The sequence below is a fragment of the Anabrus simplex genome, chromosome 4, assembly GCF_040414725.1.
Source record: "Anabrus simplex isolate iqAnaSimp1 chromosome 4, ASM4041472v1, whole genome shotgun sequence".
NCBI lineage: Eukaryota > Metazoa > Arthropoda > Insecta > Orthoptera > Tettigoniidae > Anabrus > Anabrus simplex.
In genome coordinates, this window is record NC_090268.1 from 218,959,695 (window position 1) to 218,972,598 (window position 12,904).

Below are 12,904 nucleotides of genomic sequence, written 5' to 3' on the forward strand. Positions count from 1 at the left end.
AATGCTCTGATACCGTCGGGATCAGAAAAGAACAAGAGTTGACCAAGTGAGGTCGGACAGGATAGACGAAAGTGAGGAGCCTGGCACAAGTAAGTGGAAGCAATGCCAACACTCAGCTAAGGTCCCCATGGTCGCCAATCCACACTCCCAAGTTGAGAGCCCCTTGGGCCCCTGTTAGTCGCCTCTTACAACAGGCAGGGAACCCGTGGGTGTATTCTTCATCTGCGTCCCCCACCCACAGGGGGTAGCTTTCCATCTGATGAAAACACTAACGTACGGACATGGGCAAGCAAAGAAAATGTGGAGTGTGCAAGAAGAATGTAAGGAAGCAGTGTTGTGTGTGCAATGTGGGACTGCACGTTGTATGCTTTACTACTTGGCACAAGAACTACAGATGTGAAACATGCAGTGACATCTGCCAATCGAAACCTAGATCTCCGGGAATGGCTATACGATTAAACATATGGATATAAAAAGACAAAAAGCATGTAGTCTGCAAGATAAATTCATATAAACAATGTTGTGTGTGTAATGAAGGACTGCATGAAACAAAATATCATGAAGTGTAAAACTAAGTGTAATCAACCATATCCCCATTTGAGGATCGACATAAATATATTGATTACTCTACAGGAATTACTTTTAAAAAATATATTTTTCACTTCTCAATCCTAGAACTGATCATAGTACCCAGAATATACTAAAATATTGTTTAAAATATTTCGTAGTTAATGGGTTAATATAAAATAATCAGCAGATTCAACTCACAATATTAAAAGTTGAAAATAATTCCAAAATCAATCCACTGAATAGAATTCAAACAGACGACGACTGGACAATGATTATGAACTTAAAACAATCAGTGGATCCGACCCGCAATAACCCACCTTTTCAGAAACTGACTTAAAGCAATGGTGTATACTAACCAAGGGGCTGCTTCCAAAGCAAAATCCTGAATCAATGATGCTTGTTGTCTAAAGAGTTCCAAAATCCAGGTCAACGGCCCCTCATAATGGTACGTATTTCTAGTAAAGTAGAACCATGGTATTTTTTATGTAGTGGTACTAATCACAAGTAATGTGGACTCAATGACTTCCTCACAGTGTGGTACTACTCACAGGTAACAGACCTATAGTGTTTCTTACATAATGATGCCATTCATAGGCAATGTAAACTCATGGTGTTCCTCACATATTGGTACTAATCACAGGGACCCGCACAATCCCGTTGTGTTCCTCACATAGTGGGAACAAATCGCAGGCAACACAGACCGATGGCATTGCTCATAGAGTGCTACTAATCACAGGCAACGCCCAGACCCGTGGTGTTCCTCGAAACGCAGACCCACAATGTCCACGACTAGATGCTGAAACACCCAGCGAGGTTAGCCTCTTTTTATCTCCTTGGGATGTTCCAACCGAACCTGGACAGAGAGGATCCTCCGTCATAGTGGCAGATAATATACATGGGTACTGTAAACCCATAGAGGTCCACCCACACACCCATGGTATTCCTCACATAGTGGTACTAATCGCGAGAAGAGTAGACTCATGGTGTTCCTCGCATGATGGCACTAATCACATGTAATGCTTCAAAATTCAGCATCCATTGGTCGCCCCGTTTAGTCGCCTCTTAAGACAGGCAGGGGATAACGTGGGTGTATTCTTCGTCTGCGTCTCCCACCCACAGAGGGTTGTATGTTTGATCCACGAAAGCTATTTTAATTTGTTAAAATCTGTCGGCAGACCATTAGGACCCCATTATCCGCCACCTGGGAGTATCATTTCTCCCCCATGCTACAACAGTGCAATAGGTTCATGGCAAATTTATTTATAATTTAATTTAAAATTCAGCATAATATAAAATAAAATACTGTATGCAACAGTCACTAAATTTTACATTACTTGCTCCCTAATAAATTTAATTTCACAAGCCTGCAGTTTACTAAGATCTCTAGTCTGCAACGTGCAGGTTTCTAGGTCATAATTAAGTACGGGAATAAGATTTGATTTATACAAGGACATCTTGGTGCCTTCTTGTCCCAAACCAGGGGATATATGAGGTTATAGAATTTAGACTCATTGACCACTCTTGCCCTATTCCACTCCTGTTTGAGACCATGTTCCCAAGGTGTTTGAATTGTTGTACTGTTGTAATGTATTGTCCATAAAGTTGTATTTGGCAACCAGTATTATCTCTACTCATTTTTATGGCAACGGTTTTTATTTTGCTCACCTTCATTTTAAAATTATTGAAGATAGTTAACCATTTGCTGAGTCGTCTTTCTGTGTCCACCCTCCCCTCACCACCCCAGCCCCCACCCCCAACAGCAACATTATCAGCAAACACCAAGGTATTTAACTCTCCATTAGTTCTTTTTTCAAGTCCTTGATTAGGTCATCATAGACCTGTGCTTGAGAAACAAACTCTTGGTGGTCAGAAACACATCGTTCCAGAAGAAAAAGTCATAAGGTAACTAGATACAGCCAGGATAGTAAACCAAATTCTCTGAGAGATTACCGTACTTACTCGTGTACTAGACGGCCCTGGCTTTTTGAGACAAAGAAAATGAAAAAAATAAATTTTGCATACAAGACCCCCCCAATATAGTTCATCGCAGAAGAACAATGATTCCGCTTCCGAAGCAGGTACAAGTCTTACTGCAGCTCTGATGATGCCGCACAAATAGGTGAATAGTCGAGAACATAACTATTTTTTAAAGTTTAAAAAAGACGGGATCTTGAATGCTCTCGATGGGAGTGCACGGCTGACGAGATGGCAGTGAAGATGATGTTATTTGGAATGGCGACACGCCAGAAGCAGGGAGACTGGTGGCCCAAGATGACGATGATTCAAATGAAAGCCGTGGTCAGGTTTATTGTGCGGTATACCTACTGTTCACCTGACAGAGACAAATGACTGGCCATTAAATTCTTTTGATTAATATTGCACAATACGAAAATAAGATACCCCTATCCCTTTTCTCTTCAGGGTCGAGTATGAAGCGAGACGAATCTTCATAGCAAGTTTTTACGACCGAATGCACTTCCTGACATTAAGCTGATCAGAGGAGTTAATGAGAAGAAACAAATTCATGATAAAATAACTAAAACTGACTACATTTACTTTATATGTAGGCCTAAAAGTTGTGTGTTCACCATTTATTGTCTTTTTAAATTTAGAAATACTGCCTACCAATGAAAATAGCCAGTAAGACTCAGAAATGATGATGATAATGATGATGATGATGGTTGTTATTTTAAGGGGCCTAACATCGAAGGTCATCGGCCCCCAATGGAATGAGATGGACGACATGATACATAATATTTAAAATTTTAAAATGTATCCACTGACAAGAGTTAAAGAAAGGTGATGAGAAAATGAGTATGAGATTAAAACAGCAGTGGATCTAATTCGCAATGCCTTATTTTCTAATAAAATAAGAGAAAATACAGGGGGAAAAAGGAATAAGGCATTGCCTGGTAGTGCAGATATATATACATAATTTACATTAGACGTTAAAATAACACATTAAAATATGCAACACAAACTAAAAGAAAGTCAATGGGATAAAAGGGCAATTGACAAATACACGAGGACAAAGGACATCATTAGACACGATAAAACAGACCACTATCCCTCATAAAGCAGATGACGAGGTCTGCCGACAAAACTCAGAAAACATTCATAAGTTTGTTAAAGAACAGTATAGAATGTTTACACATACAAAGGGGTTTAACATGCGAGTAAATACAGTATGTTATTACTGACGTAGGTAGTAGAACTAACATGCAAGACACTTTCGAAGTGAATGTCTTGATAGTGATCATAAACTTCTTGTGACTGATCCCACTGGATTTAAAGTAATACAGATGACAACTATGAAAAGGAAACATAAGATAAAAGCCCAAAAACTGAAAGAAAGGGATAACAAGCAACAGTTTCAAGAGGAGATAAAAAATAAACTACAAGTTTCAGAACCAAAAAATGGTAATGAAGAATGGAACAACACTTTAGTAAGCAGTGCTGTGGTGCTATGTAGTAAAACACACACTAGAGTAAATGTAAAGAGAACTTTGTGGTGGAACAACTGAGTAAAGGAGGCAATACAGAAGGGAAATGCTGTCAAAAGACAGGGATACAGCAAAACTCAGAAGTGACTCAGAAACTGACGACACAATGAAGAAACTTGAACAGAGACAGAAAATCAGAGGTACAAAGAATTGTTTGCAAGGAAAAGGAAACATGCTGCAATGAATTTACACAGAAACTGGAGGAAGACGATGTTGTATGGCATTGCAAAAAGTAGGAGATATGACAAAGAAGATATTATAACTATACAGACTGTTGATGGAGAGACATCAAGAATGTCATGAAAGTATATTTTGACAAGTTATTTATTAAATGGATCTGCAAATTCAGAATCTCATGAATGGTCAGGAAAAACTGAAGATGACGTACCGATTACCTCGAATGAGGTAGAAGGACCACTACGCAGTGCCAGATGAAGAGTGGTTGATCAGCTGGGATGGATTATGTAACAGCTGATATGATCAAAGCAGCCAGACTATCTGGCATCCAATGGAAGTACAAAATGTTCTGTGTAGTGCCTGAATTTGGTCCAAGGGAGTAATTATTCCATTATTTAAGAAATGAAGCCATTGAAAGTGTGAAAACTACACAGGTATTATACTTCTGTCCCATATACTTATATGGAAAAGATTCCTGAAAAGTATGATAGCCTACAGTATTTGCGAGTGATGGGAAAGTTCACGTTCTAGAATAAAACTTTGAATGCTGAACTGACAATATTCAGTACTAACCAGAATGAGGGTATAAGACTGACAATCCAGGCAAAGCCAGTTTAGTAGGACTTCATGCTGTTTACAGTCTGTCAACATAAGATAAGATGGGCAAAGCAATAGGAAACATAAAGGAAAAGTAAAGCAGCGTTGTCATGTTAAAATCACCTTCTACAGATGAAAATAGTTAAGTTGTTTATGAAGACTGTGTTCAGTGTGCATACAAAATAACTTGTTTTGACATAAAAGGGACCTTTCCTTGAAGTAAAAAAAATAAACAAAGAAATAGCTACATTCACACAAGCTTTGTACATGTAACCTATTTAAGCAGAAGATTTATCTCAAAATGTATCAAATCATCATTTGTTTCAAAAAGGTACCAAATCCAAATATACTCTTGGAATAATTCCAATACAAAGGGTAAACAAGTACCTGGGAGAAAGAGAATAATGGCCACGGTCACCTCAATTGCATGCCGCCAGTTTTTCTTTTTCCAAGCTCTGTAAAATTAGTTCAGATGGAGTTGGTACCTTCTGTAAACAAGTTCCATATCCTGAATTTAGAAACACAATCCAAGGTTATTTTAATGAAGACCGCAGGCCCATCTTGTTTTCCTCTTGCCTCTGGCACCGATGCATCCTCAACTGTATCCTGAGCTTGAACTGCTTTTTGCAGAGTTCACACCTGTACGGCGTTACCTCAACATGCATTTCCATGTGTTTATCCAACGAGTCCCTGTCTGCAAACTCCTTCACACAAAAAGAACATGCATATGTAATTTCCTCTACATGAGTCTGCTGGCGTTTGTTATCTTCCACATGGGTACATTTGCGTTTATAATCCTCTACGGGAGTGCGCTTGCGTTTGTTATCCTCCACACGAGTACGCTTCCGTTTGTTATTCACCACACGGGTACGCTTGCGTTTATTATCCTGCAAATGAGTATCCTTGTGTTTGCTCAAGAGAGCCGAGCTTTTAAAACTCTGCCCACACTGCTCGCATGAGAAGGGCCAGAAAATATGGTGTGTTTTCATATGGCAAACATACTCCCGCTCCTTGCTGTAACTTTCATCACATTCTGTACACTTAAATGCTGTGTGAACTTGATGAAGCAGAAGGTGACCTCTAAGAACAGACTTGCGGCAAAAAGTTTTCTGGCAATGTATGCAAGCAAATGGACGCTCTCTTGTATGAATCCTCATGTGCTGCTTGAGGTAGGTTTTGGAAATCACTCCAATATCGCATACATAGCAACAGTATCGTACAGGCTTCCTGAAAACAAACAAACATACTTCATTCCTACTTAGGCATTACAAACAGATTGATGATGATGATGGTGATGCTTGTTTACAGGGGCCTAACACCGAAGGTCATCGGCCCATAATGAAAAGAGATGGACATGATAGGACATGATAGGATATGATAATTAAAATTTTAAAAGTATCCACTGACCGGTGTTTAAAAAAAATTGTGATGAAAACTAGTTATGAGATTAAAACAATCAGTGGATCTAATATGCAATGCCTTATTTCTAATAAACCAATTGAAAACACAGGTGACAAAGGAATAAGGCATTGCCTGGAATATATATATATAATTCAAGTTAAAAGTTAAAATAACACAGTAAAATACTCAACACGAACTAAAATAAAGTCAATGGGATAAAAGTGCAGTCAACACAAACACATTAGGACAAAGGACATCATTACACACGATAACAAAGACCACTATCCCTCAAAAAACGCATGACGAGGACTGCAGACTGCTCGTCATCACCCAGGATGACGGAGATGGTATGCAGGAGTTTAAGACTACGGCGCAGACCAACCAGGTCCAGGATGTGTACCATGGTAAGATGACTGCCGCAAGTACACACCGGACGGGGTTCACCTTTCAATAAATGGGAGTGCATTAGTATACCGTGGCTGATCTGAAGCCCGCAGGGAGGTCCTCCATACCTTCGTTGTACCTTTTATCACTCTCAGCTTATTTGGAAGAGGAGTGGCCTGCCACTCCACTCCCAGTGGAACATAACAAGATGTCTCAGCTGAGAGCGAATATCACTTGCTGGAACCTTGTAAGGCAACGGAGGCAGTGTTACTGCCTCCTTGGCAGCCTTATCTACTAACTCGTTTCCCTCTACAACCATGTGGCTTGGGAGCCACAGAAACATGATTCTGGTGCTGGCATCCGAACACCTGCCCAGCAGGTCCTGGATACGCTTCACCAGAGGGTGCCGAGGGAAATAGGTATCAACAGACTGTAGCAAGCTCAAGGAGTCAGTACACACAAGAAAGTGTAGGCGCTCATCGGACAGTGCATACCGCAGAGCTTCACGGATAGCATAGAGCTCTGCTGTGTATACACTACAGGGTTCTGGGAGAGCAAAATGAAACCTATTAGTGTCAACAACGAATGCACAGTCCACTTTAGTGTCTATTCTCGAGCCATTCGTGTAAACAACGACTGAACCTGGATACCGGCCAACAACGAACATAAAGTGCCTCCAATAAATCGAAGGGTCCGTGTTTTCCTTCGGGCCAGTGTGCAGATCCAGGATTATTTCAGGACATCGTACTACCCATGGAGGTATCCCACTTGGTTGTCTGACAAGGCAAGGAACCAAAGGTACGTGAAACAATCTGTGACTGCTGTCCAAGCGTATTCCAACCGGCCGCGTTGCTCAAGGACAAGCAGCGTACAGCTGATGGTGTCCATTGTTGAATACGCAAGGACAGCTTGGGTGAAATGGCATCTGTCGCAAATTTGCAGCATACAACAGAAGGAGCTGCTGGCGCTTCAGGTGTACAGGTGGCACACCAGATTCAGCGAGCAGGCTAGCTATGGGGCTTGTTCGAAAAGCTCCCGTCGCCAACCTAACCCCGCTGTGATGGATACTGTTCAATCTCACAAGAATGCTTGGTCTTGCTGAGCCGTATGCTGCACTGCCGTAGTCTAACCTCAGTGTCCTCCCTAGGACCTTTTCTACAGACCGCCCGGCTAACATAACCTTGATGTGTGCTAGTTACATAATATGAACACATATTTGAGTCATTGGTTGTTTCAATTTAAAATATAAATACTGTGAAACTGTTTATTTAAATGATAAAAATTAATTGTTGTCAGCATAATTACACTGGGTTTTAAGTGTGTTGACTATCACGTAGCGTTGTCCGCCGCCTCAGCGGCTCTTGGATCAGTGTAGAATTGCATGCGAGCACTTGGCTCGATTACTTATGACGTCACAAACTTGCACGGCACTCCACAGCAACGGAGTGGCCAAGCCCAATGATACGCGATTACAAACGAACGGCAGAACCCTAGAAGTTCAAAATTCTCTGTTAATACTTGAATTAATAACAATTATAACAAATAATATGCAGTACAAATGGAAGAAATACACCGTATAATATTGGCCAGGATCATTAAAGACCATTATAAGAACGAGATAGTGATTGCGATATATTAGTAGTGTTCTAAAACATAAAATTCTAACTACATTCTCTCAATATAGAAATACATTCATGAATCTGTTGGAGAGGACTGTCTGTTGCAGCAGCATTATTAAAGTCATGCATCCCATTGTGATGCTTGGTACCAGCATCCTTCCAATCACCAGGGTGAATTCATTAACAGTGTTATACTGATAATACTAGTGTTGCCTTTACGTGCCAGTAACTACTTTGGACGGTTTTCGGAGACTCCCAGGTGCCGGAATTGTGTCCGGCAGTTCTTTTACGTGCCAGTAAATTTACCGAAGCTGACACATTTGAGCACCTTCAAATACTACCGGACAGAGTCAGGATTAAACCTGCCAAGTTGGGGTCAGAAAGCCAGCTCTTCAACCATCTGAGCCACTCAGCCGGGCAACAATATCACTAGCACCTAGAGAGAAATTACTGCTGACATTCAGTCCTTCAATACTTAATTTCATGAAATGGTAAGGTGAATACCACACTAATGTTTAATGAGATTATCGTAAGTTAAAATTTAACCGAGTTTGGGGTTTTGTTCATTGTTTTATTCTTGATTTGAAATGTATGTACTTCGCATATATTGAACCATATCATTGTCTTGGATTAAGTGTTATTTTAAACACACTTCCTTCGTTATATCAGGATTTCATTCCCGCAAGTTTCGTTGTTACAAGTAATTTTACGAACTGTCAGAGATACCGACGTGTATTCCCATGGACTCGATTCCGAGGCAGTGTCCACTTCCAGGCATAGAACTCAACTTGAGACCGACTTTCTCGATTCCATCGCTAGTTCATCACAATGTTTTACCAAATATTTGGTATTACCAAATACTTTAATACAGTATTTGGTATTACACATTTGCTACGGCGGCCATTTTGACAGAAAATATCGAATTACAATCGAATATGAAACACACAAATCGGTAGAGTATGTATTAGTGTTCAGTGTCACCAACTTAGTTGTTTTCGAAGCAAATCTGTTTGTTTGGTAATCTTTTAGTTTCTTTAACATTTACTACTGCTAACAATGGACTTCAGTGGATTTATGGTTCCGATTTAATTACATTTAACTATTGTTAATGTCAGTGTCTGCCTGCTGTCATTTCTTGATGGATACAGTACTTTTACATCCATCTCTTGGCACAGGCAAGAGTAAAGTGTAGCTTCCACCGAAGTCCCAGTCAACATCCATGGCTGTGACAATATGGAAGCTGCTGGGGAATGAGTAGTACTGAGTAATGACATGCAGAGCACGACTGGTGCGTCTGAGTGTTACGAAAGGTGCTGCTCATAGGGTCAGTCGTGCTGCAATAGTACTTTCTGACCCAGTGAGGAAAGCGATGGCAAACTACCTCACTCCTCATCTTGCCTAGTACACCTCATTGTGGTGCTGTCATTGGTTTTTGGGGTTTCCTTATAACCGCATAACCTTTAGTGGTGCTATTAGAGGATCCAACCAGCCTCTGGGCTGATGACCTAACAGACAGACACAATGTCAGTGTTTTCCATTTGTGCTTTACTTCCTAATTCATCACGAATATTGGTATTATTTTCTATTTCTGGCGGGAATTACCTAAATGAACTGCCCGTTTCATTTCTTCGTGTTTTTGACGTCAAATTTTGTGTTCTCAAAATGAGCAGGAAATCTAGTCAAACATCTACTCTTCTAAGTTTCTTTAAGAAAGAACCAGATGAGATTTCCAAAATACATTTTGCGGCCGGCTCATCTGGTGAACTTGAAAGTAGCCTATTCAAAATGAAAAACCACAAGTATCCAAAAAGAGACTTGAAATTTGTGTAATAATAATAATGTTATTTGTTTTACGTCCCACTAAATACTCTTTTACGGTTTTCGGAGATGCCGAGGTGCCAGAATTTAGTCCCGCAGGAGTTCTTTTACGTGCCAGCAAATCTACCGACACGAGGCTGACGTATTTGAGCACCTTCAAATACCACCGGACTGAGCTAGGATCGAACCTGCCAAGTTGGGGTAAGAAGGCCAGCGCCTTAACCGTCTGAGCCACTCAGCCCGGCGAAATTTGTGTATGTAATGTTGTGGCAGAGTTCAATATGGGATGCAGTGCAACAATAGACCTGAAGCTGGATATCAAAAGAACGTAAGTAGCTCATGTGACAGAACAGGCAGTCCTTAGGCTTGATGCTCGCAGGAAGTCCTCTGAGAAGAAAAAAGCAACTCGACGGAAGATGAAGGACACAAAGGTGAACAAGGAGGCTGCAAAACGGAAGAAGGAGGGTGTGACTCATGCTGCAGGACAGTTTTAACAAGTAAGTTGAAGTGGAAATATTAAAAAATGTGCATGTTTAGAAAAATGCAATTTTCACAGTTTTACATTTTCAGATGTATAAAATCTACTACACATTACAGATCTGATGCTATTATCTTGTAAATTCTCATACTTGTTCCTTAGTACTTTGTCCACAAACGTGTGCATTACTTTTAGGATTGCAGCTCAGGTTTGCCTGTAAAAAAAATTCAAACATTAAAATTTCAATAATTTTACAAAAAATAAAGGTCGATGTGGGAAAAAATTATATCTTGATAGTGAAAGATTCAATATCAAAAACGATGCACAGTTTCATTTGTATAATAATAAGGCAGTAGATAATTATTAAAAAATTGTGGAATCTGGCTCTTTTTTTTACACTTGATAATTAGAACATTTCAATAATTTGCATATAAATATTGGAAAATAATTAATATCTATGAAACTAGTAAAGCTATAATGATCAAATTTGGTACAGATATTTATACTATCACATACTTTGAGCACATAAAATATTAAGATGCTAACTTCATACTTACAGGAATTAGAAATTTCAGTCCCAGTGTCCCTTAATGATATTTTTAGGCAACTCTTTTTCTTTTATCAAAATTCCTCAGTCAGGATGGCTGGTTTAACTGAAATCCAGAATATCATGGACAGCCCTCAAATTAAACTAAAAATGGTGATGATGATGATGATGCTTGTTGTTTTAAGGGGCCTAACATCGAGGTCATCGGTCCCTAATGGTACGAAATGAGACGAAATGCAATGACAAAATAAAAATACACACAAAATCCTCCACTGACCAGAATTCAAAACGTGAAGACAAAAAAATGAACGGATGGATATGAAGTTAAAAACAATCAGTGGAGACGACCCGCAATGCCTCAGTCTCAGAAACTGACGGAAAACAATAGTAATACTGACCAAGGGGCTGCTTCTATAGCTCAATACTAAATCGATGATGCTTGCAAGCTAAAGGGGTCCAAAATATAGGTCATCGCACTCTCATAATGGTACTTATCGCTTGGAAAGTAGAACCATGGTATTTGACTTGGTGCGGTACTAATCAACAGTATCTTAGACTCGCGGTATTCCACACATGGTACTACTCACAGGTAAAGAAATTCGCACAGGTAATAGAGACCTAGGGTGTTTCACACATAACGGCGTCATTTACAGGCAACGCAAACCTATGGTTTTCATCACATACGTGTACTAACCACAGGGACTCGTACTATCCCGTGGTGTTCCTTACATAGTGGGTATTAATCATAGGCCAGAACCCTGGTGTCCCTCATATAGTGCTACTAATCACAGGTACCGTAAAAGCCTGACCGCACAGTGCTCATGATTGCTACTAATCACAAACCTATTTGGTACCTAACATAGTGGTACTACGCGCAAGTAATAATGACCCATAGTGTTCCCCGCGTGGTGGTACTAATCACAAGTAGTTTCATGGTTCTAATCCAATCATCCCTTGGTCGCCCCTTTTAGTTGCCTCTCAACGACAGGCAGGGGATTCCATGGGTGTATTATTCGTGTACCTCCCCCACCCACAGGGGGTGTGGGTTTGGTCCGCGAGAGGTATTTTATTTCCCTCAAGTCCGCCGGCAAGCCGGTTAGGACCCCCCTATCCACCACCTGGGACGCGCCATGTGGGAGTATCACCTCTCCCCCTGTTACGCCTGCGTAGCAGGTTCGTGGAACTAAAAATGGCCAATAATACTAGATGGTTGTCTTATGACTTTGCTGTACAGTCTCTAAGAAGATATATGGTTAGTGTTGTTGCTGCACTTGAAAGAGAGACCACTGAAAGGAATGATATCACATCTGAAGGCCTAAGAAAGTGCATAAAGACATACAATTTCTTAGCTGCAATGATGATGCTTTCAGATATCTTACCTCTTTTGTGCACATTGTCAAGAGCTTGGCAAACGCAAAATATTGACTTGACAGAAATTGAGCCAATCTTAGAAAGCTCAAAACTCAGCGTCTTACAATTGAAAGACACTCCAGGAAATCGTTTTCAAAGTCTCAGTCACCATCTTGCAGGTGAATGGTCAGACTTCCACATCACTTACTCAGATGTAAAAGTTGTGCCCTTCAAAACAACAATTTATGACAAGTACATAGATACTGTTATCCAACATCCAGAATAAAGATTTCCGGATATGCCCATCACTTCCTGCTTTTCAAGTGTGTTTAATGCAAAAAGTCAAGATCAGAATGAAGCTCCCGAGTTACTCTGCTTCTTGATTTCTAGTGGGAAGCCCTCCAGTCATAAATTACATTAGCGCTGAACTGGAATGGTCTGTTGCATCAAAAATATTCCA

General features: G+C 40.3%; 1 protein-coding gene across 4 annotated transcripts in view; it reads right to left on the minus strand.

Moving 5' to 3' along the window:
• Window positions 1-3,651: 3,651 nt before the first annotated feature.
• The window catches only part of LOC136871784 (zinc finger protein interacting with ribonucleoprotein K), an 87,131-nt gene continuing 77,878 nt past the window's right edge, over window positions 3,652-12,904 (minus strand). For 2 of the 4 annotated variants that reach the window (XR_010859823.2, XR_010859822.2), the window contains 2 exons: window positions 7,938-8,122; window positions 3,652-6,074 (listed from right to left, as the gene is read on the minus strand). Coding sequence is in view for 2 of the 4 variants with exons in the window: in XM_067145367.2 (XP_067001468.1) it covers window positions 5,381-6,074 (694 nt within the window). In the remaining 2 variants the exon portion in view is untranslated. The remainder of the gene's footprint in view (window positions 6,075-7,937; window positions 8,123-12,904) is intronic. The other 2 variants (XM_067145367.2, XM_067145368.2) reach the window with 1 other exon arrangement.